At 46.5% G+C, this 26,677-nt stretch overlaps 1 protein-coding gene and 1 non-coding gene across 3 annotated transcripts in view; both read left to right on the top strand.

Moving 5' to 3' along the window:
• Nucleotides 1-26,677, top strand: part of KCNQ3 (potassium voltage-gated channel subfamily Q member 3) — a 203,609-nt gene that overhangs the window by 170,195 nt on the left and 6,737 nt on the right. For both annotated transcript variants that reach the window (XM_054985103.1, XM_054985104.1), the window contains exons 6-11: nt 257-367; nt 1,477-1,572; nt 4,354-4,452; nt 5,689-5,711; nt 24,350-24,537; nt 25,624-25,726. In XM_054985103.1, the coding sequence (XP_054841078.1) occupies nt 257-367; nt 1,477-1,572; nt 4,354-4,452; nt 5,689-5,711; nt 24,350-24,537; nt 25,624-25,726 (620 nt within the window). The remainder of the gene's footprint in view (nt 1-256; nt 368-1,476; nt 1,573-4,353; nt 4,453-5,688; nt 5,712-24,349; nt 24,538-25,623; nt 25,727-26,677) is intronic.
• Nucleotides 17,695-17,766, top strand: TRNAA-GGC (transfer RNA alanine (anticodon GGC)). The gene has a single exon. It is a non-coding gene; the product is annotated as a tRNA-Ala (tRNA).

The raw sequence follows: 26,677 nt of genomic DNA, 5'->3' as shown, positions 1-26,677 counted from the left end.
AACATTCTTTTTATGCTATGGGTTTTTTAGGGCTTCTTCCCATGAGTTGGTTTTGATGCAGCATTTTATGATTGTAATGATTTCGTCGGCCACCATGAGCAGGGCTCTGGAGGCAGCGTTTCAGCCTGCCGTCTAACTATCTGAATAAAGGAAAGGACAAAGTCTCTGGGAGTGGGATTCTAGCTGTACAAATTCTCGTCCTCTTTGTCCATTTGGGTTGCTGGCTGATAGACTGTCCCAATCCTTGTCCCTGCAGATTACGCTGGCAACCATCGGCTATGGCGATAAGACCCCCAAAACATGGGAAGGACGCCTGATAGCAGCGACTTTTTCTCTCATTGGAGTTTCGTTTTTCGCTCTTCCAGCCGTAAGTCCTGTTGGTGACCTCATAAGGAGTGGTGGAAATGGGAAGGTTTGAGGGAGGGAAAGCCATGTATGAAGCTCACAGGATGGCCTTAGGGCAATAAATAGTCTCTTGTCTACTGCCCAGGAAGGATTTACGAAAATGTGAAAACCCTGCGTGTGTTGCTTTGAAGTCTTTGAAGCTTAGCTAGATGCCTTGGGAAGCTCACAAGCAAGGCATAACTATGACCCTCAAGTGATTGCAATGCCTGGTACTTAATGGTATCCTGCTTTTGAACATGAAAGTCCCATTATCTATCATAGCTGTAGAAAGAACTGTCCTCCATTAAGTTATTTAATCCTTGTTGTAAAGCTGCATGATAATTGGCATGGAAGGGTCATGTGGCAAGGTTAATTGTACATGAGGTGGGGCTGTGGCTCAGTAGTAGATCCTTGCATACAGAAGGTCCCAGATTCGATCCCTGCCATGTGTGGTTAAATGCATCAGGTAGTTGATGATATTTGATGATATGAGACCCTGGAGAGCATCTGCCAGTCAGAATAGACAATATTGACCTTGATGGACCAGTGTTCTACTTCAGAAGAAGGCAGATTCGTGTGTTCGTTATGTGACGAAATACCTCCCTCTGTCTATGAATCTATTGCCAAACCAATTCTCTGTACTGTGTTAAAATATTATGGAAGACATTTCTTTGTGGAAAGGGAAACTCCAGCTGTGACTGGAGCTGGAGGATAGGGATAACTACGAGTTAAAGCGCACAAATATGAAGTCATAGCAGATTTCTATGAACTTTGGGGAATACCGAACTTTTTCTTGATTCGGTATCCGGATTTACCCGAAAATATTTTTTTGTGCGCATCCCTACCCAGATCAACCTTAGTGCATGAAACTGGTGGGATTTAGGGGGCTGTGACATCCAGGAGGGCACCATGACTGGATTTAATGTGCCACTCTTGGTTTCATCTCCCCTCCACACCAGATACAAGGCTGGTCCCTGTTGGATGGGAGAGTGCTTTTACTTTCATTTAAACCGGAATCCTCTGCATATCCGCCAATCATCTCGCATTTGCACCTGTTTTGATATTTCCCATTGCTCTCTTTTTTGCTTCCAGGGCATTTTGGGTTCAGGGCTGGCTTTGAAAGTGCAGGAACAGCATCGCCAGAAACACTTTGAGAAGAGGAGAAAGCCGGCTGCGGAACTCATACAGGTTTGGACACTCTACTGCTTGAAGGACACTTGATCTGAGGCCCTTTGAAATTCATGAGAACTAACTGCTCAGTGGGTCAATCCTGTAGAAGCTGTTTCCGTGTTTACAGATAGTTTTGTTCATTAAAGGCTATAACAGAACATCAAGTGCCATTCTGCATTCAAAGAAAATTGGCCTCAAAAAGCACCGATGCATATAAAATAGATGGGTATGGAATGAAATCCCATAGATTACAGAGGCACCTTTGTAAAGGCACGTGTTCAGGATTGCAGCCTTAATCAGCCACACTGTTGCTGTTAATGTAATTATTGATGCAGGGGTGGTTGTAGAAATGGGCAAGGCTGGGCATTTGTTGAGGGTCTGAGGCCACAAAGGGCCTATTGCCGTTGCAACAGTCACATTCTCTCTTTGTATGGAACTCCCAAGATCGAAGATGGAACATTTTGTGTTCGCACACCTTATTTCTTACAGGTCAGGGTGGCCCAGACCCTGACCTGGATAGGCCGGGTGAGCCTGATCTCATCAGATCTCAGAAGCTAAGCAGGGTTGGCCTTGGTTAGTTATTGGATGGGAGACCTCCAACGAAGACCAGGGTGCAGAGGCAGGCAACAGCAACCCACCTTTGACAGTCTCTTGTTATGAAAACCCCAGCCATATGTCAGCTCTGACTTGAGGACACTCTCTACCACCACCAGGGTGGCCCAGTGATGGTACATTTCTTGAGCAGCAGGATTTGAGTCCAGTGGTACCTTAGACACCAACAAGATTTTCAATGTGTAAGCTTCCAAGAGTCAGAGCTCCATTCTGCAGACATTTCTGGAGGGCTCCCATTGGAGATGGCACCGTGCATACAAATAGATGCATTTGAATTCTAACATAGTGGGAGAGGTTAGGGCATGCAAGCATCCTGCTAATGGAAAGAGTCTTGTTTTCCCCTCCATGCCTGATGACTCCTTTGCTGCTGGCAAACTAGTTGAGGTCAAAACCTGCAAGAACATGCTAAAAAAAGCATAGCAGGAGTCCATGGTCCTCAGCAAGAGTCAGCACCATGGATAGCTCATGCTGGAGCCAGGCTGCAAGACAGAGAACTTTATGCCTAAGGACCAATTACCAAGCCCTCTAGTCCTGTCCAGGTCTGCCATGTGCTGGGAGTACCCCAATGGGAACTCACTACCCAGGCTTGTGGAAGTCCAATTCATACCACGAGTGCAAAACATCGGCCCTGGAGTGTCAGAAAGGAGAGTTCTCGCCTAGCTTCCTCCTCCTTGACATTTTTTTCCCATGTAAAGAGAGTGATTGGTTGGGAGGACATGGAATCACCCGACCCCTCCCTCATCCGTGGCCTGAAGTGGTACAGCCCAGACACTGTACCACACTGCGTAAGAACCAGCCCCCAGTCACAAAATCAGCATGCAGTAGCCCAGTTCTGCAGAAGCAACTGGGCATTATGTAGCCGGTAATATCTTAGCTGGCGAGTGCATGCAGTTGAGCCAAGATATAAATTTCAGCAACGTACAAATAAAGACCATTAAGTTGGAAATCATTCTAATTCTACCTTTCTTCTATAGCGCTAATTAGCTGTGTTTGTTTAATTGTTGCGAGCACGTGCCAGCGTCTTAACAACTCCATGGACTCCCTTTTCAGTGCCTGCTGAGCCCGGGAAGCACGCAAAGTGGGATATTAATTCATTTGCATTGGCGTCCCCTGCCAAAGAGGAGTAATTTGTCAGCCTCTGCTAGCCCCATTTTCCCCCTGAGATACTGCTGCCTTTTCCTACAGGGATCTAGAGGTATTGTTGTATTTACTAGTTAAGGGGCTGGCTTCTGTGCCAACTATGAAAGCAGCAGAAACAGGCTGTCACCCAGAAAAAGAAGGGCTCTTTATGTATTCAGGAGATTCCCCAGGTATGCAAAAAAAATTATGCTGAAAATCGAGCCAAATTTAAAACAAAACAATAAGGAAGTCTGAGCATACTCTAGGAGGCACACTTCACTGAGATCAGCAGACAGCCGTGAAAGGCTAGAATGTCAGCCGAGGATCTGGGAAACCCATGTTTGAATCCTCATTCTGCCATGGAAGCATTCTGGGTGACCTTGGGGCAGTCCCACACGCTCCACTTAACCTACCTTCCGGGGTTGTTGTGTGGATAAAATGGAAGAGAGGAGAACGATGAAAGCTGCTTAGCGTTCTGATTGGGGACACCGGCAGGGTACAAATGAAACAAATAAATAATATAGTAGCAAAATAGAACACTCATTGATCTCTAACTTGGAACAAACGTAATAGGTTCATTTATTCCCACCCCCCACCCCCAATCTGGCAATCACCTTGTGCACCTTGATTTGCTTTTGAACTTTTGGATGAAAGCCCAGATAGAAAGAGAGAGAACCCCACTACGTTTGTGTGAAAGTCTAGCAAAATCAACCTCTTCCTTCCAATTGTTTCAAGGGAGTGGGATATTAATTCATTTGCATTGGCATCCCCTGCCAAAGAGGAGTAATTTGTCAGCCTCTGCTAGCCCCATTTTCCCCTGAGATACTGAGACTCGCGAAAGCTCACGCCCTGGAAACCTAGTTGGTCTTTAAGATGCTACTGAATCCAAATCTTGATAGAACACTCTAAATTTAAGAGGAATGAGTGGGAAACTGCTCTGTGTATCCGATGAAGGGAGATTTGACACTCAAAAGCTCATGCCCTAGAAACCTAGTTGGTCTTTAAGGTGCTGTTGGGCCCCAGTCTTGCTCTCCCTTCTGATTGTGTCACTTCTTTTTCATTCCTTAGGCTGCCTGGAGGTACTATGCTACGAATCCTAACAGGCTGGACCTCGTTGCCACTTGGAGGTTTTATGAATCAATCGTCTCATTCCCATATTTCAGGCAAGTCTCCTGCCCTGAGAAGATCCCCAGCTTAATGCAGCTCAATAGCTCCCTCTTCTCCAGGTAGAACTTGAGAAGGAGGAGATACGAGGTGGAGTCAGCTTTGCAGAGAAAGAACGGAGCAGCAGGGAGTGCCGCAGGTCAAATGCCTCCCCCTTCCCAACTGCTTTAAGTTTAGTGGGTGCAAATGACAGGCATAATATAGGGAACTGAATTTCAGCCAGATTAGGGGGGAAATCGTAGCAGCCCTAAGAGCCCATACTAACCCGATCTTGTCAGAGTTTGGAAACTAAGTCGGGTTGGAATTTGGATGTGAGACCGTGGCTGCTATGCAGAGGAAGGCAATGGGAAATGACCTCTGCTCACCTCTTGCCTTGAAAATCCGATGGGGTGGAACCTCATGGGGTCTCCACAAGTCAATTGTGTCTTGATGGAACACTGCCTGGAGATGAGGAATTTCCGTTTGGGGAAATGGCATACCTGGAAGACTGTATCCCCTTTCCATAGTGCCACTGCCCCAATCCTGATGCTTCCTTCTTGCTGCCTTTAGGGCCAGATTACATGTTTGGATCTCCCGTCATGGAATTCCACCATTGTGGGTAGCTTGGTCCAACACCCCTAGTTCAGAAGTGCCTGTAGTTGCTATGCAGACTCATCACATTCTACTCCCTCTCCTCCCTGTTTTCCATAGGTGAAATCCACAGTTCTGAAGTTTGCCTAAAATTGCTTAGATTTTGGAGCATAGATTTAGCCTGCTGAGGTTGGTCCCAAACTTTTTGATACCCAAAGCTGAAAAGCAAATTGGTTCTCCTTGAGATTTTTAGGTAGCACATAAAACACAATAATAAATCAGATAACAATGAGCCATTCTTCACATTCTTCATAAAAAATCATAGGTTTGGGACCTCTAGGGTCATGTAATCCAACCCCCTGCACAATACAGGAAATTCACACTTAGCTCCCTGTCCACACATGTATCTAGAACATGGCAAAACACCATCAGGATCCCTAGCCAAGTTGCAATAATATACAAAGGGCTTCTTTTTACCAGGTCCAGATCGACGGGGGGACAGGGGGGGTAGTCTGCCCCTGGGCGCTGCCAAAGAGGGGGTGCTGGGTGTGGCTGCCAGCCACCGGGAGCACGCTAGAGCTGGCAGTGGCAGCGCGGGCGGCTGAGCAGAGGGCTGGGAGGCTGCCCACCTGCCCCGCTAATGGGGCGGCTGGCTGGCCGCGCACGCAGGACAGGGATCATGCAGCAAGCTCGTTGCCCCGTCAGCGGGGCAGGCAAATGGTGCGGGCGGGCTCCCAGCCCTCCACTCAGCCACCCATGCTTCCGCTGCCAGCTCTGCGGCGCACTGTGTGCTGGGGCGGCCGGCTTGCCGCACCGTCGGCATGCCTGCGGGCCCTACGTGATGATGCACAGAGTGAAAGCCGGACTGGGGTTGCCCTGGGCGCTGGCAACCCTAGATCCGACCCTGCTTTTTACCATCCCCCTACAATTGCCACTTGAAGGGGCCTCATCTCTCTTGCAAATGAGAAAACTCTGTTGCCAGTTGGGGGTCTGAAAGGAGCTCCAGGGAACAAATGGAGACTTTTTCATAGCTAGGTGACGAACAGCCCATGATTGGCTGCCCGATCTAGCTGAATTTAACATGCTCCCTTTCTTCTTGCTTTTTCTCTCCTATTGCTTCCAATTTTCCAAAAGGAAAGAGCAAGTGGATGGCTCCAGGTATGTAATTCACATCCTCCACTACTTCATATCATTAATTCATTATACGTTTGGTCAGAGGCAGACAAATACAGTCTGCAGACGATAGCTTGTAGATGGGGACGAATGATTTCGGCAGCAGTCATAGTTTATTCTCTGTGTCTTCTTCTAATGAGGAGAGAAAACAGACTCTCTCGATGGGATAATCAAGGATTAGCATTAACTTGTTGCTGAAAGTGCCCCGATGATGTATTGTTCACAAAAGACCAAGCAACGCCTCTGATCTGAGAAATCGGAATAGGCTTAAGCGTTCTTTGCGTGGGATTTAGTGAATTAACTGGTGCTAAAAACACTTAAATGGATGAGCCCTAGAAACAGGTCTAATTGATTTTGTCATTGTTTACAGAGAAAAACTAAAGACCCCATATCATCCAGTGATGTCGTATCACTTGTATATTGCTGTTCTTAGGAAGTCCAAAATATTCTCAATCAGTGACGGTCAAATTTTCCACATCTGGGACTCACCTTTCAGACCCATAAAATGACCCCCTCCCCCAAAGTCCAGTCTTTATGAAAGTTGGTTGGTTGTGAGAAGACAGTGAGGAGTAGGTCCACAGCAAATTTGGTATTATTCGGTAAAAAAATGCCCCCCTCCAGCCCCCAGATAGCTAGGAATGGCATTTCCAATTGGAAACAATGGCTGAAGCTTACTGAATAATACCAAAGTGGTTCTGCATACCTGAAAACGAAGCAGGAAATTGATTCGGGATTTGGTTATTCCGAATTTTTTTCCTGCTTCAGTAATACCAAAGCGGGAAATCCAAATATTTTTTCCTGTGCACACTCCTACTGGTCACCCCCCAATTCCCATCCCTGCTCTGTGCATGCTTGTAGTACCGAGTCACACTTCTCCCAAATTTCTCTCTTCTTTCTCTCCTCTTCTTTCTTGTGGCTTGGCCACTGCCTGACAATCATTTAAGGCTCCTGCCCTATGCTAGCCTCCTCCAACTTGTGAATAATCAGCTCTCTGGGGTAGGCTCTGAGGTTACGCAGAGGCACAGAGCATTAGAAGCTTGACGTCTGGGAGTGGATAGCGGACGGAGAGAACAGGCAGAGGAAGAGGAGAGAAAGAAGCAAAGGAGAGCTTTTTTAGAGGCAGGAGAGGGTCGCTGAATTCATCAGTGCTTGCAAGAAATTCTGTCCATCGCTGAGAGAGCTCACCTCTCCGTCTGGGTACTCTTTACAGTATACATACAAAGAATGGCAGGAAAGAAGGTGGTCCTCTGGAAACTGCTTACCTGGCAAGAGGAACTTCATAACCCGCCTGAGGGTCCCAACCCACGGTTTGAAGATTACTGTTCTGACTGAACCACTTGAACACAGAAAGGGGGAGGGGGACCCAAAACTCAACCCAAAATATACTGTGGATGCTACAAGGGTCAAGCTATAACAAAATATATTCAAAATAAATATTTATTATACATTGTACACAGTAATAAAATTAAATACATAGGGCTTGAATATCAGGCTACATAAGAAATCAAAGCACGCTTTAGATAAGCTGTAATCTTTTCCGAATGCAGTTGATAAACATGTCAAATGACAAACACAAGACCTTAAGCGTTTCGGCCCAGGGGCCTTCCTCGGTGCTCGATAATACACACTTTTACAAAAAACAAACCCAGAAACCAATATATATCAATTCTGCCCTGAGGATATTACCTCAGATATTGTGTGGTGTGATAGAAATTAATTCAGCCGACGTTGGATCCCTTCACATGGAAACTGCACTCACACAAAACTCTTCACTGGCGTTTTATTGTGGATATTAAGTTCCCAGTATTTCTGGATGTGCGTCTCATCAATCTGTAATTCAAATTAAATTTTATCACTGTGTGAACTGTATAATAAATATTTATTTTGAATATACATTAATTGTTATAGCGTGACCCTGGTAGCATCCGCTGACTAAACCACTCACCACATGGAAACATCTGGGATATCACTTTAGATTGTACTTGTCGTGTCCGTCACCTATTTGAAGGTTGCCCAGATAAAAGTCCTCCTTGAACATGGAAAACGTGCGTGTCTGGGAAGAGATTAGACGACAGGCCCTTCTCCTTGGCTCCTAGTTTTCTATGAGCAAGGAGGATTTTTTCCCCTTCTGAAGAGGCATTCAGTCATGCAGTACCTTACTTGCAGTCCAAACTGATTTACTCATGGAGCTGCTGAACTCAGGGCCGGCACGCCCATTGAGGCACGTCTGGCCCCTCCCTTGAGTGCTGAGGTGCCGAAGGGGGCTCTGGGTGGGGCACCAGGGGTGGGGTTGTGCAGTGCGGAGCTCGCAGAGGCAGTGCTGGAGGCTGAGCGGGATGGGAAGCCACCCGCGGGGGCCCCTGGCCATCTGCCGAGCCTGGCCTGCAGCTGCTGCAGCCTGCCAGACCTCCCACCTCCCGCTGCCGCCGCCGCCAACACACGCCCCCGGCCGGGTGCAGCAGCCGTGGGCCAGGTGTGGCAGGCGTCTGGGGTGGCGTGCGGAACAATGGAGTGGGAGGGCTGGGAGGATGCACGTGAGCCTCCCCAGCCACCCGCCATGCCCGACTGGGAGTGCGGGCAGCCTCTACGCACCATCCCAGCCACCCGCTGCACCAATGGGGCCGGCTTGCTGCGTGATGACAAATGAGCCAAAGCTCATTTCATCAGACAGTATCTGATGTCAGGTGAAATAGAAAAGAGTCCAGTAGCACCTTTAAGACTTAGCAACTTTACTGTAGCATAAGCTTTCGAGAATCACAGTTCTCTTTGTCAGATGCATGTTCTCTTCGTCTCCATGCATCTGATGAAGAGAACTGTGGTTCTCCAAAGCTTATGCTACAGTAAAGTTGGTTAGTCTTAAAGGTGCTACTGGACTCTTTTCTATTTTGCTACTACAGACTAACACAGCTAACTCCTCTGGATCTATGATGTCAGGTGACAAAGTTAGGGTTCCCAGCTGCTCGTCACTTGCTGAAGTGACATCATCGTATCGGCTCTGAGCATGCTCCCTTGCTTCACTGGTGCCAATTTTGGCCCCCAAATGGGCCAGAATTAGCCCCATGCAAAGCATGGGAGCTTGCCTGCAGCTGGCACAATGACATCACTCCTGGAAGTGATGTCATCACACATGCACTGGGAGGAGGACCGTACCAGAGACACAAAGTAAATGCCAGGTCTCTTCCACCCTCCACCCCAGACAGGAGGGTATAGGGACCAGACAACCCTAGATGAAGTGAACTTTGATGCATGAAAACTTATGCCCTGGGAAATGTTTGTCTTTAAGGTGCTACTGGACTCAAATTTTGTCCTCCTACTTCCAACTAACGTGGCTACCCACCTGAAACCAGGTTCTTGAAGGTCTAAATGGTTTTCTTGAATAGACAAGTCCCTACCTGATATCTCCAGCATTCGGGATCTGTAGCAGGCAGGAGCCTAATGTAGGAGACAACACTGCTCAGATGGTGTCCCTAATATTTGGGCAAACAAATTTCATGCTGCACTCCCAAAGGCAAATAATACAGAGTCAGGGCTGGTTCAAGGTATTTTGTTGTCTCAGGAAAAATTGTCTCCTTCGGCTCTACATGTTGCAACATCACTTCTAGTATCAAACAGGAAGTAACTTAGGATAGCTCAAGGAATTGCTGGAAACTCTGTGGCTTTCCCCTGGAAGTGACGTCATGGAGCACAGGATGATATGGCCTCCCATGTCCCTACCTCCCCACCCAAAGCTCCCACTGGTTGCCTGGCAATGTTGATATGAAGCATCAAATGATGGTTACTTATGGCCAAGAGAGTTTATAGCTGTTGGAGCAAATCTAGGCTAGGCCTGCATAGGTTGTGACATCTGCAGCCAAATACAGCTCTTTCCAACTTTAGACACACAGATATTTTTTGACCCAGGCAGAAGGGCAAGTGGCTGAAATATTACATAGCTGTTATTGGGCAGTCATACTGCGGAGCAGGGTGACCTGACTTCAGCTTCACTGGTTGGTCACATGCTTAATGAAGGACTATTCCACATGTCATAAGTTGCATTTAAGTTGAGGTTGCACATAAGGTTCCTTTTCTAAGTGAAGTGATGTTTCTTATGTGATGACCTCCAAGAGGAAGCCACGGCAAATGCTTCCATACAACAATGGCTCTATGTGGCAGCCATGATACAGGAAAACACTTACACCATGGATCACCCCATGCGGCATGGGGAATTTCCGTGCAAGTTGTGTTCATTTCTCAGGGTGCCCAGCACCAGTGTGAAAGCATTATACAGCAAGGGTGATCTATATGCTAAATGGATTCTATATGTTATTATTTGGTATCATGGCCACGTGAATGTATTTCCATCAGCTACCATGTGATAACCATCAGACTGAAACTAATAGCTGTTACTAATCAAATCTCATAAGATCTATGCACACATGTGTGGGAATAAGCCCTGTTGAATGTATGGGGCTTACTTCCAAGCAAACCCGCATAGGATTGCACCTCACATCCCCAACTTGCAATTAACAACATCTTGAAAAAGTTCCCAAAATAGGTCAGATGTGAACTTGGTCAGCTGTGACTGGAAGGCCAGTCAACACAGTCACATGACCAGTTGCCAAATGTGATGTCACAGTGCCGCAGTGATGTCACTGTGAAAGCAACTCGCAATGACATCAGTGCTGCAAACGATCATGTGACCCGGAAGATAGCTTCCTCTTCCTCTTAAGCAATGTTGTCATATGAGGCTTCAGTGGGAATGGGGACAGAAAGACGGTATTATCAGGGCTCATTTCTGATTTCAGACACCGCATGAAGTAGCTTGTTGCCCACAAAAATCCTAATGAAACAATCTGGTATTTTTGTTTTACGATGCCGTATAGTACCTGCTGCTCTGATATGATATCTCTTCCAGATATTTTTATGTATATAGTCTGCTTAGAGTTGTTCTTTTGTTTATCTAGTTGTGATTGCTAAAAATAATTATTAAAAGCCGTGTATTTGCAATGGCAAAACTGTAAAAATGTTAGCATATTTCACTTCTGGAGAACAGAAAAGTGGCTCAAGGGAGCGAATCCTCCTAACTGTTTCCGTACCTTTGATTATTCCGGAAAAATGAACAATAACCACTCACGTTGCCATCTTTTTTTCAATTTACAGTAATGTCATGTTTAGTAGGGAAGCATTCTTTGGATCAAGCGTCACCCGAAAACTTAGGTACATACATCTGAGTAACAGCTGCATCTTTCCTCTACGCTGCATGCTGTCCTTTGCCTGCAAATCTCTCCCTGTTTCATTTTGGCAATTTTTACTACAGTAGTCCACTAGATAAAAACAGCAAGAGCAATAACAAGGCAAAAAAAATGTCTAGCTCAAAATGTGGTAATTGACACTGAAATTTAACGTAAGACGTGAGCTACATCGGGATTACGCAACGGGGACCCGCTGAGCCAGTGATGTATGGTGGCCTGTCATGGACACGGGAAAGCTCAATTTTTCTCCCTACCTACTTGAGACTGCAATACCTGGGCCGTTTCCACACATTTTACCTTGTTCCGGAAAACAGCGAAATCTCGCGCGAAATCTCACTAGAAGACGCTGTTATCGTGTCTTCTCACATGATAACTGTCTTGTCGTACGATTTTGCGTGATAACAGCATCTTCTCGCGCGATTTCATGTGAGATTTTGCTGTTTTCCGGAACAAGGTAAGCCGTGTGGAAACGGCCCTGGTGACATTGCAAACAGAACTGCTTGGCAAGCCAGTATACTGTCTTTTAGATACAGACCTGTCCCCCTTGTAGGACTGACACCCACTATTTTGAGGGGGAACAGCTGAGTGCAATAACTAGGGTAGGTTTATCTTCTGCCCACAGTATTAGACTGCAGAGGGCCGGATGTGATGAAGGTTGTATCTGATGTAATGGCCACTTCTGCTTAGAATTGCTGGGCCAATGGGAGGGCTTGAAGCAAAGAGATGGTGGGACAGCAGTATCATAAGCATGTCACCATCATTTCCGGGGAAACCCTGGAAGTCATAGGTAGCTCTAGGAAACGCTGGCAGGTAGCTCTAGGAATCCTAGAGCTATTCGCTGTCACTTCCAGGTTTTCCCCGGAAGTGACATCATAATGCTCATGACCCTCCCAGTTTTTTATTTTCTCCACATCACCACTCCAACTGGTGGTGGGCAACAGGAACTTAGTGTAGGGGATCCTCTGCCCCTTCCAGGAGCTTGGCAGCCATACTCCGCCCCATGTGCAGAATTTGGTAGTTTCATGACTGCTCCCAACGTCATTCCATCAATTTGGGACATGTAGGAAAGCTGTCCCATCAGATATATGCTGTATTCCTTGATGGCTGTTTCCTTCTCCTTTGCTTGGAATGGCCTGCAGAATTGCTGTGGGGAGCTGAGGAAAAGATGTGGCCGCACCTTTGCTTTGTGAGGAGCTGTGGTTCAGGCAGTAAAACCGTTCCCATGAAGGACAAGCCTACCACACTTGTGACCCACCCAGCTGAAGGAAGCCCCTCCAGGACTCACTATATACGTGCTGGCAACAAAAACAGGGAAGGAGATTGTCAAGCACTTAGTGTGTCCCAGTTCTGTGGCAAGAACATGTATGGGCATAACAGCTTCAATCCCCCTTATCCTCGGCTTAAAAGGATCTGAAGGAAATCTGGAAAAACTCTTAGCCTTAGAGCCAAGCCACAAGTGACGCCTGACACAGGTTGGACACTTGTCAGCTTCCCTCAAGTTTTGATGGGAAATGTAGGCATCCTGGTTTTACAGCTTGGCTCTCCATTACAGCTGCAAGACCAGGATGCCTACATTTCCCATCAAAACTTGAGGGAAGCTGACAAGTGTCCAACCTGTGTCAGGCGTCACTTGTGGCTTGGCTCAAAGTCCTTGGAAAGCCACCGTCAGCTGGTACTGGGCTAGATGGACCATTGTGTCAGCTTATTTTGAGGCCAGCAGAGAAAAGAAAGGCTATTTAGTAGTCTCAGATTACCGCTATTTAGGGACACACACCAAGTCCCTTTGAATATGTGTCACCAGTAGTGTCGCCAGCTTCCAGGTGGTGGTTGAAATTCTCACAGAATTACCGCCTATCTCCAGGCGATGGAGATCAGTTCCCCAGAAGGAAATGGCAGCTTTGGAGGGTGGACTCTATACCATTATACCCTGTTGAGGTCCCTTCCCTCCAAATTCCACCCTCCCCAGGCTTCACACCCCACACCAAATCTCTAGGAGTTGGCAACCTTAGTCACTAGGAAAGCTGCATTTCAGTGAAGCCTTCACTGCCCTGTTGCCACTGCAGCAGGCTACAGAGTTCATGCCCTCCTAAGCCTTCAGTTTTACGTGGCCCAGTGTTGTTTCTTCTTGTTGATTATTATGGGATTAAATCACCCTCATTCTGATGGGATAATGCATATTTTTCCTGTCCCTGGAATCCCAGTGGCAGCTAATGACCAACATTCTGCCAGAGACAAAGCGAAGAGTTCCGACTTCAATACATCATTCCGGAAAGTTTTCCTTTCCTATCTTCATAGAGAGGACATTTCCCCCTCCCACAATACCTCTTTTCTTTCATCCCCCCGCCCCTAAATATTCTCTTTCCCTATCCACCTGACAAGCACTGGATTCCTTTCTAATCTGATTTGTCCCCTGGGCCCAAGACACGTGAGATATCCGGCCTCTGCAGAGAATGCTCCAAGCGACGCAGCAATGTCATGTCACTTTTGTGTGTGGATGGCATTGCTTTATGTGATGTCTGTGCAGCAGTTGTGGCATTCAGCAGGAGCTGTGGGTGATCTTTTGTCACTGTTATAGTGCCTTCATGTGCCCCCAAACAACACTAGCAAAGGAAGAGAAGGAGGGATGCCTCTTTTCATACTTCTTGTGCAACATGTCAAGGGAGCAATGTGTGATACTTCTCACAGTGAAATATGCGAGAGCAGGTAATGCTCACATATCTTGACGCGAGAGAAGTTTATTAGGATAACAAGCCTGATGCCCACCAAACAGGAATCGCATAAAGATCAACCATTCCCAGTTAGCTGTGACCCATCCCCCTTGCTTACCTTTAGTGCCCCTCCTTCACAGCCCCAGTGCCAGGGTTTCTGGTACCGGAGCCCAGCCTTGCATGCGCACTGTGTGCACACATGCCCCGGGCTGTGTGATGACATCATCACATGATGATGTCATCATGCAGTGCTGCCGGCGGGTGGCTGGGGTGGTGCGAGGAGGCCTCCTGTGCACCGCGCGCCGCCCCAGCTGCCTGTCGTCCCTGGCCCGTGGCTGCTGTGCCTGCCCAGGGGCGTGCGGTGGCGGCGGTGCAGGGCTGGCCGGTGGCGGCACGAGATGCATGCCTCCGCCCCCAGCACCCCCTCCAGCACCCCCTCCAGCCTCGCGGTGCCCGCAGCCCCCGCCTCAACGGGGGCACCAGCCCTGCTCCTTCATCTACTATTCTCTCTTCCCTCATTCTTCTTTTCCCTTCCTGGTTTGTCCAAGCTCAACTTTCCTCTCTTGGGAATGGAGCCCTGGTTTACTCATTCCAGGAAAGGTGTGGGATTCTGGCAGACGCTACAGTGGCAGAATGGATCACAGCACTTTAGACTCCAGAATCTCATCTTCTATGAGTAAAAAACCCCCACTTCATGTTGGAAATGAGCACAGCATCTACTCTTTCTCTCTCTCTGTGCATACTGTGTTGGTTTTCTGCTTGCGCAGAGATTTTAACAGAGTGGAACATTCCAAAATGTGATCTTCTACCTGCAGTCTGAAGTGATAAGGTCCATTCTTCCACCTCATTCCCAGGAACAGGCAGATCTTCACAAATAAAGTTGTGTGGTTTTTAGGCCTGGAGAGTCAGTTTGGTGTAGTGGCTAAGAGCGGCAGGACTCTAATCTGGAGAGCCAGGTTTGATTCCCTGCCCACTCCTCCACTTGAAGCCAGCTGAGTGACCTTGGGTCAGTCAAACTCTTCCAGAGCTGTGTCAGCCCCACCCACCTCACAGGGTGATTGTTGTGGGGATAATAACAACACACTTTGTAAACCATTCTTAGTGGGCGTTGAGTTGTCCTGAAGGGCGGTATTTAAATCAAATATTATTATTATTTAGAGTTTGTCCTGGCACACAGAATACTGTATTAGTTAGTTAGTTAGTTGATCATTCTAACCTGATTAAAAAGTAATGCACAGCTCATTGGGAGCTGATCACGTCCATGTTGAGATGTATGTTTTGCTAATGTAGTAAAAATCAGAGCAAGCATGGTCATCTTGTGTTTCCAGTTTTAAGGCTGCAAAACAAAACCTGCAAATATGGCCGCTTTATTTTTGTTCAATGATATATCGCTTCCCCCTTGCCCTTCCCCTTGAAAAGACGGTGGCCTAGAAAATGGGGGAGGAGGCATGCTTTGCTCTGCCATTTGGCTTAATGCTGCCATTTTATTTTATTCCCCCACCCCCCAACTGTTATTTGGTTATGAATTTTGTAATTAGATCACAAAAAGGGTAATGTCTGGCTTGCATGCTGAGACAGAATTGCATTTGGCTGTTGCATGAATAGTTCAGAAAGCTTCTTCAAATTCAGTTGTACGTACTCTCTGGAGGCCAAAGTAAGGTCTCCACCGCCCTTCTTTCTGTATCTTGCTCTGAGAAACTCAATAATATTCAGATTAGTGGTAGAGAAATATCCCTTGAAAAACATACATTATAAAAATTAAGAGGAGGGGTAATGTAAGGGCAGGACTAGATGGTATATTAAACACAGGGTTGCTGATGAAAAAGGCAGCCCCGTGTTTGTTCTCTCCCTTCCAATAACGTGTAGTGAAATGTACTCACGTTTTGATGTTATCATGCAGTGTATTTCTCTTTTTGTACCCCAAATCATTCCCTGATGGAAGCTGAGAAATAGAAGCAGGATGATATCAGGATATGGGTAAATTTTATTAGGTGTGGAAGATGAGAACATGATCAGGGCTGCCCTTTTTAAGCAGCATCCCTGTGCTTTTCATAAGGTCAGACAGTTTCTGCTTCTGATGCGTGAGATGCAAAGTCCCCGATTTAACCGTCTCACTGCATGGACCTGACTTTGCCAAGCGATTCTTCCTCTGTCTCAGTTTCCCCCATGTGCAACATAAGAGTAACAATACCACTCTATCTTCTGTACTGTTCAAAGGGTTACTAAGAGAATGTAAGTGAAGTTCATCAAACACTGTAGAGCACAATGTAAACATTAGATATCTAAAATGGTTAAGATAGACCATGGGTAATATCCAACAAACTCCACATTGCCCTTCCTACAGAGACCCTTTTAGATCCCATTCCCCAGAAAGATTCTGCCTGGAGTTTCTAATAGAGCCCCCCAACATTTTGCTTGATTCTCCTCCCCATAGCAGCTCTCCCCTCCCTCCCAGGTCTGGCTTTTGGTGCACGTGGGTCCCTCGGCTCCAGGCATCAGAGTTCCATGGATCAAGGGAAGTGAGGAACATAGGGGAAAATCCATGTCCTTCAGGTCCTTCAGGACAGTTCTTTGGACTCCTTATAAGCCTTGCCCATCTGGACTAGGCAGGGCATACAAGAGGGACTCGAACCAGGCCTTGCAGCGCACCAGCTTGACTCCGTTGCCTTACAACTTGTGCTAATCGGCCAGCAACAGTAGAGAAGGCACAGAGGATGCAGGGCTTATGCAGACCAATAGCACCCTCTGGGCTGCATTCTCCATTCCAGCTTCAGGTATCACCTAGCCGGATCTCAGCTTGGACCAAGCAAGATACTTCAGACTCCCCTTGCAGAGGGCCTCTGGACAACACATAATAATACAACGGCAGCAGCAACAATGTGTTTATATACCCCTGTTCTAGATAGATTAGTGCCCACTTACAGCAGTGAGCAAAGTCAGTGTTATTATTATCCCCACAATGTAGCTGGGGAGCTGGGGATGAGAGGAGTGGCTTACCCAAGGCCGCCTGCTGAGCTCATGGCAGTAGTGGGATTTGAACTAGCAGAGTGCTGCTTCGCAGTTTGGCCACTTAATCACTGCGCTACAATAGCTCCCTTGTCAAGCTATGAGCAGGTCTTGGCTAGAATGAGCCGAAGCGTGCCTGCTCGGCCCTCTGTGCTCTACCTGTTACCTCCCTGGAAATCAAAGCTCTCCTGCCTGTTGCCTTGGGCCGTCAGACTCTCACCTGATTTCTTAGAAACTCAGACTGCTGCCTGCTTCTGACTTTGCGACAAGCTCCTTGCATCCCTGGACTGACTCACTTTGTCCTTTGTGCCTACCAAAGACCTCAGCTTCACCTGCAACAGGATGGTGTAACATCCTAAGAGAGTGGAATGGACTATGCCACTTTAGGCTGCAGTTGGGAGGGTGTATGATTTTAACGTTTCCTTTATGTTAAAAAAAGAACCTGTCTGTAAGTAAAAATCTAGACGACTATCGGAGGAATTATTTAAAAAGTCCTTCCTGCTCTATACTGTGATGTTTTTGTACTTGTAGGGAGGTAGAACAGTGGAATGTCAGGAGGGGCTGTGGCTCAATGGCAGAGCATCTGCTTGGCATGCAGAAGTTCCCAGGTTCAATCCCTGGCATCTCCAGTTTACAAGATAAGGTAGTAGGTGATATGATAGAACTCTCTGCCTGAGACCCTGGTGAGCTGTTGCCAATCTGAGAATACTCATTGATGGGCCAATGGTTTAATTCAGCATAAGGCAGCTTCATGTGTCTGTGAGCCCAGCAGGGGATAACATGGGATGATACAGGATGAGTCCTTGTGGCTGCAGCTGGAAAGGCAATCATCAAGAATTTCCCATCACTCTTGTGCAAGCTCTTCCACAACTACAGCATGAATTTGCACAAGTTGGAAATTCCTGGCCCTCATAGACTGTGTTTGGAAGGACGAGGGACTCCATGGAAATGATCTTTCCTACCTCTCGCTGAACTTTGTGTGTTCACAGTCCATAGCACCCAAGTACTAGTAGTAATGTTACGCTTAAGGAATCCAGAAACATCGTGCTACCTAGTAATGGCAGGAGCACATGACATGGACTCCTATCCCCAGGGCCGGCGCCAGAGTTTCTGGCGCCTGAGGCCGAGGGCAGCTTCAGGGCTGTTGCCGCCTCCATGCGCACACCCAGATTGCTCAGTTGCCCCGCACCGCCCTGGCCACCTGCCGCACCTGGCCCGCAGCTGTATGCTAGCGGCGGCAGCAGCAGCATGGGGCAACTTAGAGCTGGACCAAATGAGATGAGGGTCATGCAAGTTTTTTTTGGAAAGATGGGACGGAATAATGACAAGAAATCAAAGAGGAAGGGAAAGGAGAAAGCGGGAAGGACCTAGAGAAACAGCTGCGCCTCAGGGTGTGCGCTTCGAATGAGCTGCTGAAGACGCAAATCCTTCTTCCAGGCACAAGCCCCCCCTCCCCACCCCCAACATGAGGGCTTCCTGGGAGAGAGCAGCAGCAGCCCACCATGGAATGGTCTTTGGGTGCCCTCGCGTCCAGCAGGCTTCTCCATTCCCTTCCCCTTTGCTTTCTTCTGTCATTGTTCCATCCCATCCTCACCCCCAGTCCCCCCAAACAAACATCACTTTCCCTCCTTTCCAGTTTGTGATGTGACAGGCATTAGATAGGGGGGGAATGCTTAACGTGCGTGCGTCCTCCCAGCCCTCTCGCTCAGTTGCTCCGCAGTGCGCGCCCCTGCGCCCCCTCCAGCGCCTCTGCGCTGGAGGTGATTGCCGGCCCTGCCTCCATTGACGCACCGGCCCTGCCGATCCCCTCCGATGCTTCAGGAGAACTCTGAGGGTTACCACACACTCCTAGGCAGAGGTGTGAAATGTCCAGACATTCTGAGGACATGGGGAAACACATTTCAAGAAAGAAAGAAAAACCCAGACTCTTGTGGGGAAATTAAACTATATTACTATATGTAACAGTACTTTTCCTATCAAGCCTATATTTCTTTTACTGCATTAATGACATAAAATGCATCGTTCATCACTTCGCCAGCATGCAAATCACAGTTTAGCATAGTTACGAATTCAAAAAGTATAAATTCCTAAGATTTCCACAATGAAGAAGAAGAGGGGCTACTCCAAGGCAAAACGAAGAAGGAACAACACTTGGTGCAAAGGGAAGAATTCTTTAATTATAAATGCAGAGGAGTTAGCCGTGTTAGTCTGTGGTAGCAAAATCAAAAAGAGTCCAGTAACACCTTTAAGACTAACCAATTTTATTGCAGCATAAGCTTTCGAGAATCAAGTTCTCTTCGTCAGATGCATGGTACAGAAATGGTCAAATATAGAAGAGGAGGGGAGGAGAGAGAAGATGCAGTTAGGGGGGGAGAGGGAGGATGCAACCAAAACATTCCTTTGCTGCATCTTCTCTCTCCTCCCCTCCTCCCCCCTCCTCTTCTATATTTGACCAGTTTCTGTATCAGGCATCTGACGAAGAGAACTTGATTCTCGAAAGCTTATGCTACAATAAAATTGGTTAGTCTTAAAGGTGCTACTGGACTCTTTTTGATTTAATTATAAAGTAACCCTTACGCATTTCACATCGACTTTGTCAGGGGGATCTTCAAAATTCCTTTTGGTGTGTCTGTCCCAATATGCAATAAGGGGCATATACAGGACACACTTTGCATCAGTTGCTGTTCCTTCTTCGTTTAGTTTTCCACAAGCAAAATTATAAATGCACCCAATCTGAGAGAGAGAGAGAGAGCTGCGAACTGCCTCAGCCTAGGCTTCCTTAACACATATATCTTAGCTTTTGCTATTTAACAGTGCATAAAAATTGAGAATAGGAAACACAAGTCTTATAAACAACAAAGGAAGTGTGATACTTGGATAGAAACAGGCATGTACAATCAACTTGCAGCATAATTGGATATCAAGTTAAACTGTTTAAAAATTGAGCAATTCAATAGTGTATCCTCATGCAAATTATAACTCAATGTGGACAAAATGAGTCACATTTGAACCATATCCTTGGAAATACTGTGTATATCTACTGGGATTATTATAATCTAATGTTGTAGTTTTACATAAAAACCTTCACGCTGCACTTCCCGAGCAGAATCGGGCCATTTTCACACGTCCTAACATCGCGCAAAACTCACGGTATGAGGGCGTCTTCACGGTGCGATTTCTGATGTCACCCCGTCATGATTCCTTTTTTGTGGCACTATGACATCAGAAATCTTGCCATGAATGTGCCCTCGTGCCATGAGTTTTGTGTGATGTTAAAGATGTATGGTAGCCTCCAGGGTTCATTTCGTGGAAAAAGAGCTGGAGGAACTCATTAGCATAACTCATTAGCATATGCCATGCCTCTTGCTATCACTGGAAGTGTGTCATTAGTATAACTGATTTGCATATGCCACACCCCCTGACATCACCTATTCTGGCTGTTTTGGACCCAATCCTCGCCATTCAGGGCCGAAATTGAGCCCAAAATGGCAAAAGGGGGCTGAAAAGAGGCCCCCAAATGGTCAGGATCGGGCCGCTGATGAGCGGGAGAGTGATCTACCACCGAGCCATTTTGGCCCCAATCCAGGCTGAAATGGGCCCAAAATGGCCGAGAGTCAAGTGGGCGGGGCCACCTGACATGTGACCTCTTTGGGGAACTGCCAGAACTGTGTTCCTGTGCGTTCCCCCTCGAAATGAGCCCCGATAGCCTCATTGTCTCGAAAAGCTCATCTCTCGTTCCAAAAGAGAAAAAGATTTTTTCCCAGAGCTACCTAAAAAATCCAACTTTTTCTTTGGAAAATTGGGGGGAAATCCTGGGAGGGGGACTTCCCCCTGTTTTTTCCTCTTAGCCTTTCACGTCTCTAACCCTAGGCATCTCATGAAGCTAATTCTGCCTGAGCCCATACAGTTAGTTTGGAGTCTCTGTGATACACTATGGCCTTGGTTGCATTGGGGAATAATTCCACCTCATCTAGAAAAACCACACATTCTGATTGCGGCATCATTTAGGAGAATGCCTCTTGCTCATATGTTCCCTGTGGCCATTTGGGAGTCTGTTCAGGCGTACACTTTTTCTGTATTTCCCAAAGGCCTTTAGCATTCTACTAGAACTAATTCCTCACCACCAGGAGGGGGTGTTGGGCTACCAAAGTCATTGACACGAGAGGACCGGAATCACGTTATGGATAGCAGAAACAAAGCTGCAACCAGTGGATTCATTAAACTTGATGAGATAATCCTACTGGGTAGTTTATTCCGGCAGCAATCAATCCTGAAAAGTATCAATGCAGCACAAAGCCCTATGAAAATATTAGTCTGGCCAACTGCATTGTGTGTTTAATCAACGAATGCTTTCACTGCAAATTGCAATTTCTCCTGCCCCGGACAAAGGGGATCTCTTGGGGGAGGCCCATGGATTAATGGTAACGTACACTATTTTCATGTTAAAAGCATCTAGGTTTGGTCCCTCCCTTGCAACTCCAGTGAAAGGATCCCAGATAGCTGGCTTGGGAAAAACCTTTCGCTGTATGAGATGCTGGAGAGCCACTTGAAGTACAAAGTACTGTGCTAGACAGATCGGAAGTCTGGCTCAGTATAGCCGGACTACTCAGTAACACTTGAGATCCTTGCTGTGTAGGCCACACAGATAGCCAGTCTCCACTGTCTCTACCCCCAATTTGCCAAAAAAGAAACTCAAATATTCATGTTTCCTTTGGGTTGATATCAATGGCTGTCAGATAATAGAGGTTCCTCGTACTTAAGAATGAGAACCTGGCAACACTCCATAGAAGTACCTCCCAGTTGACAGTTTGGACACTTCTCCACCAGCAGGCTGGAGGAGAGAAAAATCACACAACCAATGAAGGAAATGCCTTCCTTTGGCCCTTTATCCCCTCTTATTTTTCCTTAGCAGCTAATTTTCCTACTTCCTGACAGGGCGGGGAGGGGGGAATGGCCATCAAAGAGGGCATACTTGGATGCCTTCCAATTTCCTTTTTGTGATTTCCTGGCTTACACATAACTCCTTTCCACATGGTGAGTACAACATATAGTATCCAGGTTCTGACTCCTCCAGGAGTGGTGGAGGAACAAAAGATCCATCTGGTTAATGTTGGCTGTGCAGGAGCTGTGGCTCAGAGGAAGAGCCTTTGCTTTGCGTGCAGAAGGCCCCAGGTTCAATCCCTGGCATATCCAGTTAAAAGGACCAGGCAGTAGGCGATGTGGAAGACCTCCACCTGAGACCCTGGATAGCTGCTGCCAGTCTGAGTAGACAATACTGACCTTGATGGACCGGGAGTCTGATTCAGTATAAGGCAGCTTCATGTGTATTCGTGTGTAGTAACAGTGCAATTGTATGCTCAGTCGAGGAAGTCTGCGTACAAATGTTCTGGAACTGGCCAACTCAAAATCAGGCAATCAGAATTGAAAAGAGTATCAATTAAAAATCTTTTCAATCAGTTGATGTCTTTGGGAAGCACGGGTGATACTTCTTTCCTTGCGCCAGTGGCATGACCAAGGCTATCAAGGGGCATGGTTAGGCACAAACGAGGGCCATCTTTACCATGCAGGGCACTCCAGGACGTGCTTCTGCTTCACATCAACTGCTGCCCAGGATAGAAGCTGCTTCAGACCTTCAAGGTGGGACCTTCATCAGTTTGGAGCAGGAGTCCCCAACCTTGTTGAACCTGTAGGCATTTTTTCAAAATTTTGAGAAGCAGTAAAGGGTACAACAGCCAAGTGTCTGCCATGGGCGCTGGGTCTGATCACAAAATGGGGGCCGGTTCCACAAAAGTTTTGGAGGTTGCAAGTTACACCTATGACAAATGTGGTTGTTTGGGAGTTCCCTGCAGATGCAAAAGCAATGCCTCTATAGTTTTTCAAAGTATCTTCTACTCTAGTGAAAAGCCAGGATTGGGCTTTGGGGAAGACATGCTTTAGGAAATAAGCTAGTGAGCACCAGGAAAACACCGGTGGGTACCATAGTGCCCACAGGAACCACGGTGGGGACCAATGAGTAAGAGAACACGTAACCTTGTTTTTGTACTATAGCCTCCTGTTGATGGACACCCCCCCCCCACCAAGCCACTGATATTATTATTGGGATGCTCAGTAGATTTATTTTATTTATTTATGTCATTTATAGTCTGCCTTTCTCACTGAGACTCAAGGAGGATTACATAGAGTGAGATTAGCACAGTCAATATCAAGGACATTTCAATAAACAATGCCACAGGGTAAATAAATGCAAGTTTACAAAGACATAACATTAGCAGAAATCCAATACAGAGTGGAAGAAATGCTGAAATTGAGCGTGAGCAATTCTTGGACTGATGTTAAACACATAGAGCTACCCAGTAGGGTCATACATAAAGCAACAGATGATACATAGGAGCACGTACTTAAAGCAACTGATAGTACATACGGCAACATAGTGGTGAAATCTATGGTCCCTAACTTGTTAGTGTAGCATCTCTTTGAGACTACCTCCCTTCAGTACAGCCCTCCGATCCGAGTAAAAATGAAGTTGGTGTGATTGGGCCTGCTGCTGGTGACCTACAACAGTCTTCAACTATCCTGGATCAATGGTTACGTGATCCTACACCAGGAGCTTTGGAAATCCCAACGACCTTCGTGTTCTTTTTAGTATCTCTTAGCTTATTTATTTTATGTCTGTCTTTCTCACGGAGACTCAAGGTGGATCACACAGTGTGCGGCGATTTAAATCAACAGGAATGGGATGTCCAGTGGACAGGACAGAAGGGTTTGGATTGCAGACATCTGAAACCAAGCATAAGTATTAATGGGACACATTAAACGATGCAGAAATTGCATAGCAGGATCATACAGGGCAACATATAGTACTTACTATACACTGTAGTATAGTCCATAGTCCTTATCCCTTGACCAAAGCATCTATCTAAAACATTTCATTACAGTATAGCGCTAACATTTCATTACAGTATAATCCTCAATGCACAAAATCTCACTTGGCAATTAAAAGATCAAAGAAATTATTGCTACGCTGGCAAATTATTTTGCTTTATCCAATTAGCAAAATTTAAGATTTTCTGTTTTAGAATCACTGCTCCACGGTATGTGTATATATATTTACTTCAGTGTATATATAACATTAGAGACTGTGAAATACAGCTTGGCTTATAAGTCTACATTCAATGAGGGGGAAAAAATGATCCCTTTTCCTTATTTTTTTAGCCAAAAGCTGGGTCTCTTGGATCGGGTTCGTGGTACCAATACTAAAGGAAAGCTATTTACCCCTCTGAATGTAGATGCAATTGAAGAAAGCCCTTCTAAAGAGCCTAAGAGCGTTGCCTTGAATAATAGGGAGCGTTTTCGTACTGCGTTCCGAATGAAAGCATACGCATTCTGGCAAACCTCTGAAGGTAAATGCTCTTCCACTTCTCTTTCTCTTTCCTGAGTTGCCTGCAGACTAGAGTCAAAATAAAATACTGCAAGGTTTTTAGGTTCAGCGAAAGTTCTGATATGGAAAGTTGAATTTTAGAATGTTCAGTTTCTGATTTTAAAATGTGACAGTAAAGAAGTAAGGTCTTTGGCTAAAGCATCGGCCCGTTCGGCATTCCTTGCGCTTGTAATACAGATTCAGTTTTGAAATATTGGAATGAAATGTGGGACACGTGTTCCAGGCACAACTCTCTGTCCCACCTTTGAATACTGGTTTGACCCCTAGATACTGGGTTGGATCCAGCCAACTTTTTCGCTCTCAGCCTCACCGAATTGCCCCCTTTATTACAGGTTTCCCCCGTCACTTGTGGCTTTTGTCCACGCATGACCTGTTGTCCCCAGCACCACTCTTTTGGTGATCAAAGGGGATCCTCTCCTTTCATTTTTTCCAGTGGAAAAACTGGTTGCATTCAACCCATTATTTTCAAAGGAGGAAGGAAAATGCAAAACGCAGTGCAATGTGGCTACGCAGCTGGTGACTTCTGTGTTTGTTGACTGAAGAATGTTTGGGGGATAAAGTTTCCCATTAGAAATCACTCAAGCTCTGCTTGTGCACCGTGCAATGAGTGCCTGGAGAAAGGCTCAGGATTGCACCCACTGGTCTCACCTTGACCTCTGCACTTTCTTCAGTACTTCTCGACAGAAGCTACAGGGCCTATAGGTGTAATTCTTCCCCTTAAACCCATTGTATGCCCTGACCTGGATAGCCCAGGTGAGCCTGACCTTGTCAGATCTCAGCTGCTAAGCAGGGTCAACCTTGGTTAATAATTGGATGGGAGACCTCCAACCAAGACCAGGGTTGCAGAGCCAGGCAATGGCAACCCACCTCTGTTAGTCTCTTGCCATGAAAAACCCCAGCAGGGGTCGCCATAAGTCGCCTATGACTTGACAGCACTCTCCACCGCCACACTCATTGTACACACTGCTATGAAGCTAATATCAAAAGAATTTAGTAGACATTAACATTCTGTTCTCTTCTGATTTTGGGTGGTTGCCCCACCGTTTAGATGGTGGGAGTGGGGATCCTCTGGCAGAAGACAGAGGGTACAGCAACGAGCTCCTTATCGAAGACATGATCCCCACGCTGAAGGCGGTCATCCGAGCTGTCAGGTAAATGTTGTGTGTGGTGTCATTTTGCTTTGCATCATCATCATCATCTATTTTATTTTATTTATAGTCCGCCCTCCCTGCAAGCAGGCTCAGGGCAGGTTACAGCAACAGAGAAAATTACAATAAATGAATCAGTAAAATCACAATCTCATTTATCCCATTTGTTCAAGCTCAACAAGCATAATTCCCAGGATCCCAGGATCCCAGAGCGTTCTTTAAATGGCTCCAATACTCAGGAAAGTTAAACCTTGTGAATGTTAGGATGTACATCACTGGACGACTGCGGCATCAAGTGATAACTTTCCTGTGTGGAAAAGTTTACGTCAAAATGTGCAAGAGAGAAGTTTCACCCAACCTCAACCATAATGGCGGGCTCTGTCTGCTAGTGGAAGATCCCTCACTTGTTTGAGAGGCATGGTAGGGTACAACCGAATACTTTTCAATGCATAAAGTTCATGCATTGAGCTGTGAGCCATTCAGTACTGAGTAGCGATGGGCTGCCCTCCACATTATGTGGCAACTGACCTGGCACTCAAGGCAGAGTAGCTGCTGCTTCCTTTTCCCAGTTCACTCTCACCAAAACCCCTTGCAATAGGCTAGCTTGAGAAATGTGACTGGCCCAAGGTCACCCAGCAGGCTTCCATGGCAGAATGGGGATTCCAAACCGGGTCTCCAGATCCTAGTTTGACACTCCGACTACGACACCATATGGATGTCTTTTGGTGATTGGTGATTGAAGGGGGCGGTGCCATGTCGGCCTCCCACCTTTGGGGTGGGGAAGGTTCTCCCCACCACTGCACCTTGTTAAATTGTTTTATTATTTGTATATTGATTTTAGTTTTTGTTTTTATCAATTTTAACTGTTCACCGCCCAGAGCCCCTGGGATGGGCGGTATATAAATTGAATAAATAAATAAATAAATAAATAATGTCGTCTTCTCCAAGCAGAGG

This window comes from Eublepharis macularius, chromosome 7 (assembly GCF_028583425.1).
Source record: "Eublepharis macularius isolate TG4126 chromosome 7, MPM_Emac_v1.0, whole genome shotgun sequence".
In the NCBI taxonomy this organism is placed as follows: domain Eukaryota; kingdom Metazoa; phylum Chordata; class Lepidosauria; order Squamata; family Eublepharidae; genus Eublepharis; species Eublepharis macularius.
Note: the sequence above shows the minus strand (reverse complement) of the source record. Positions and strands in the feature narration are given on the sequence as shown.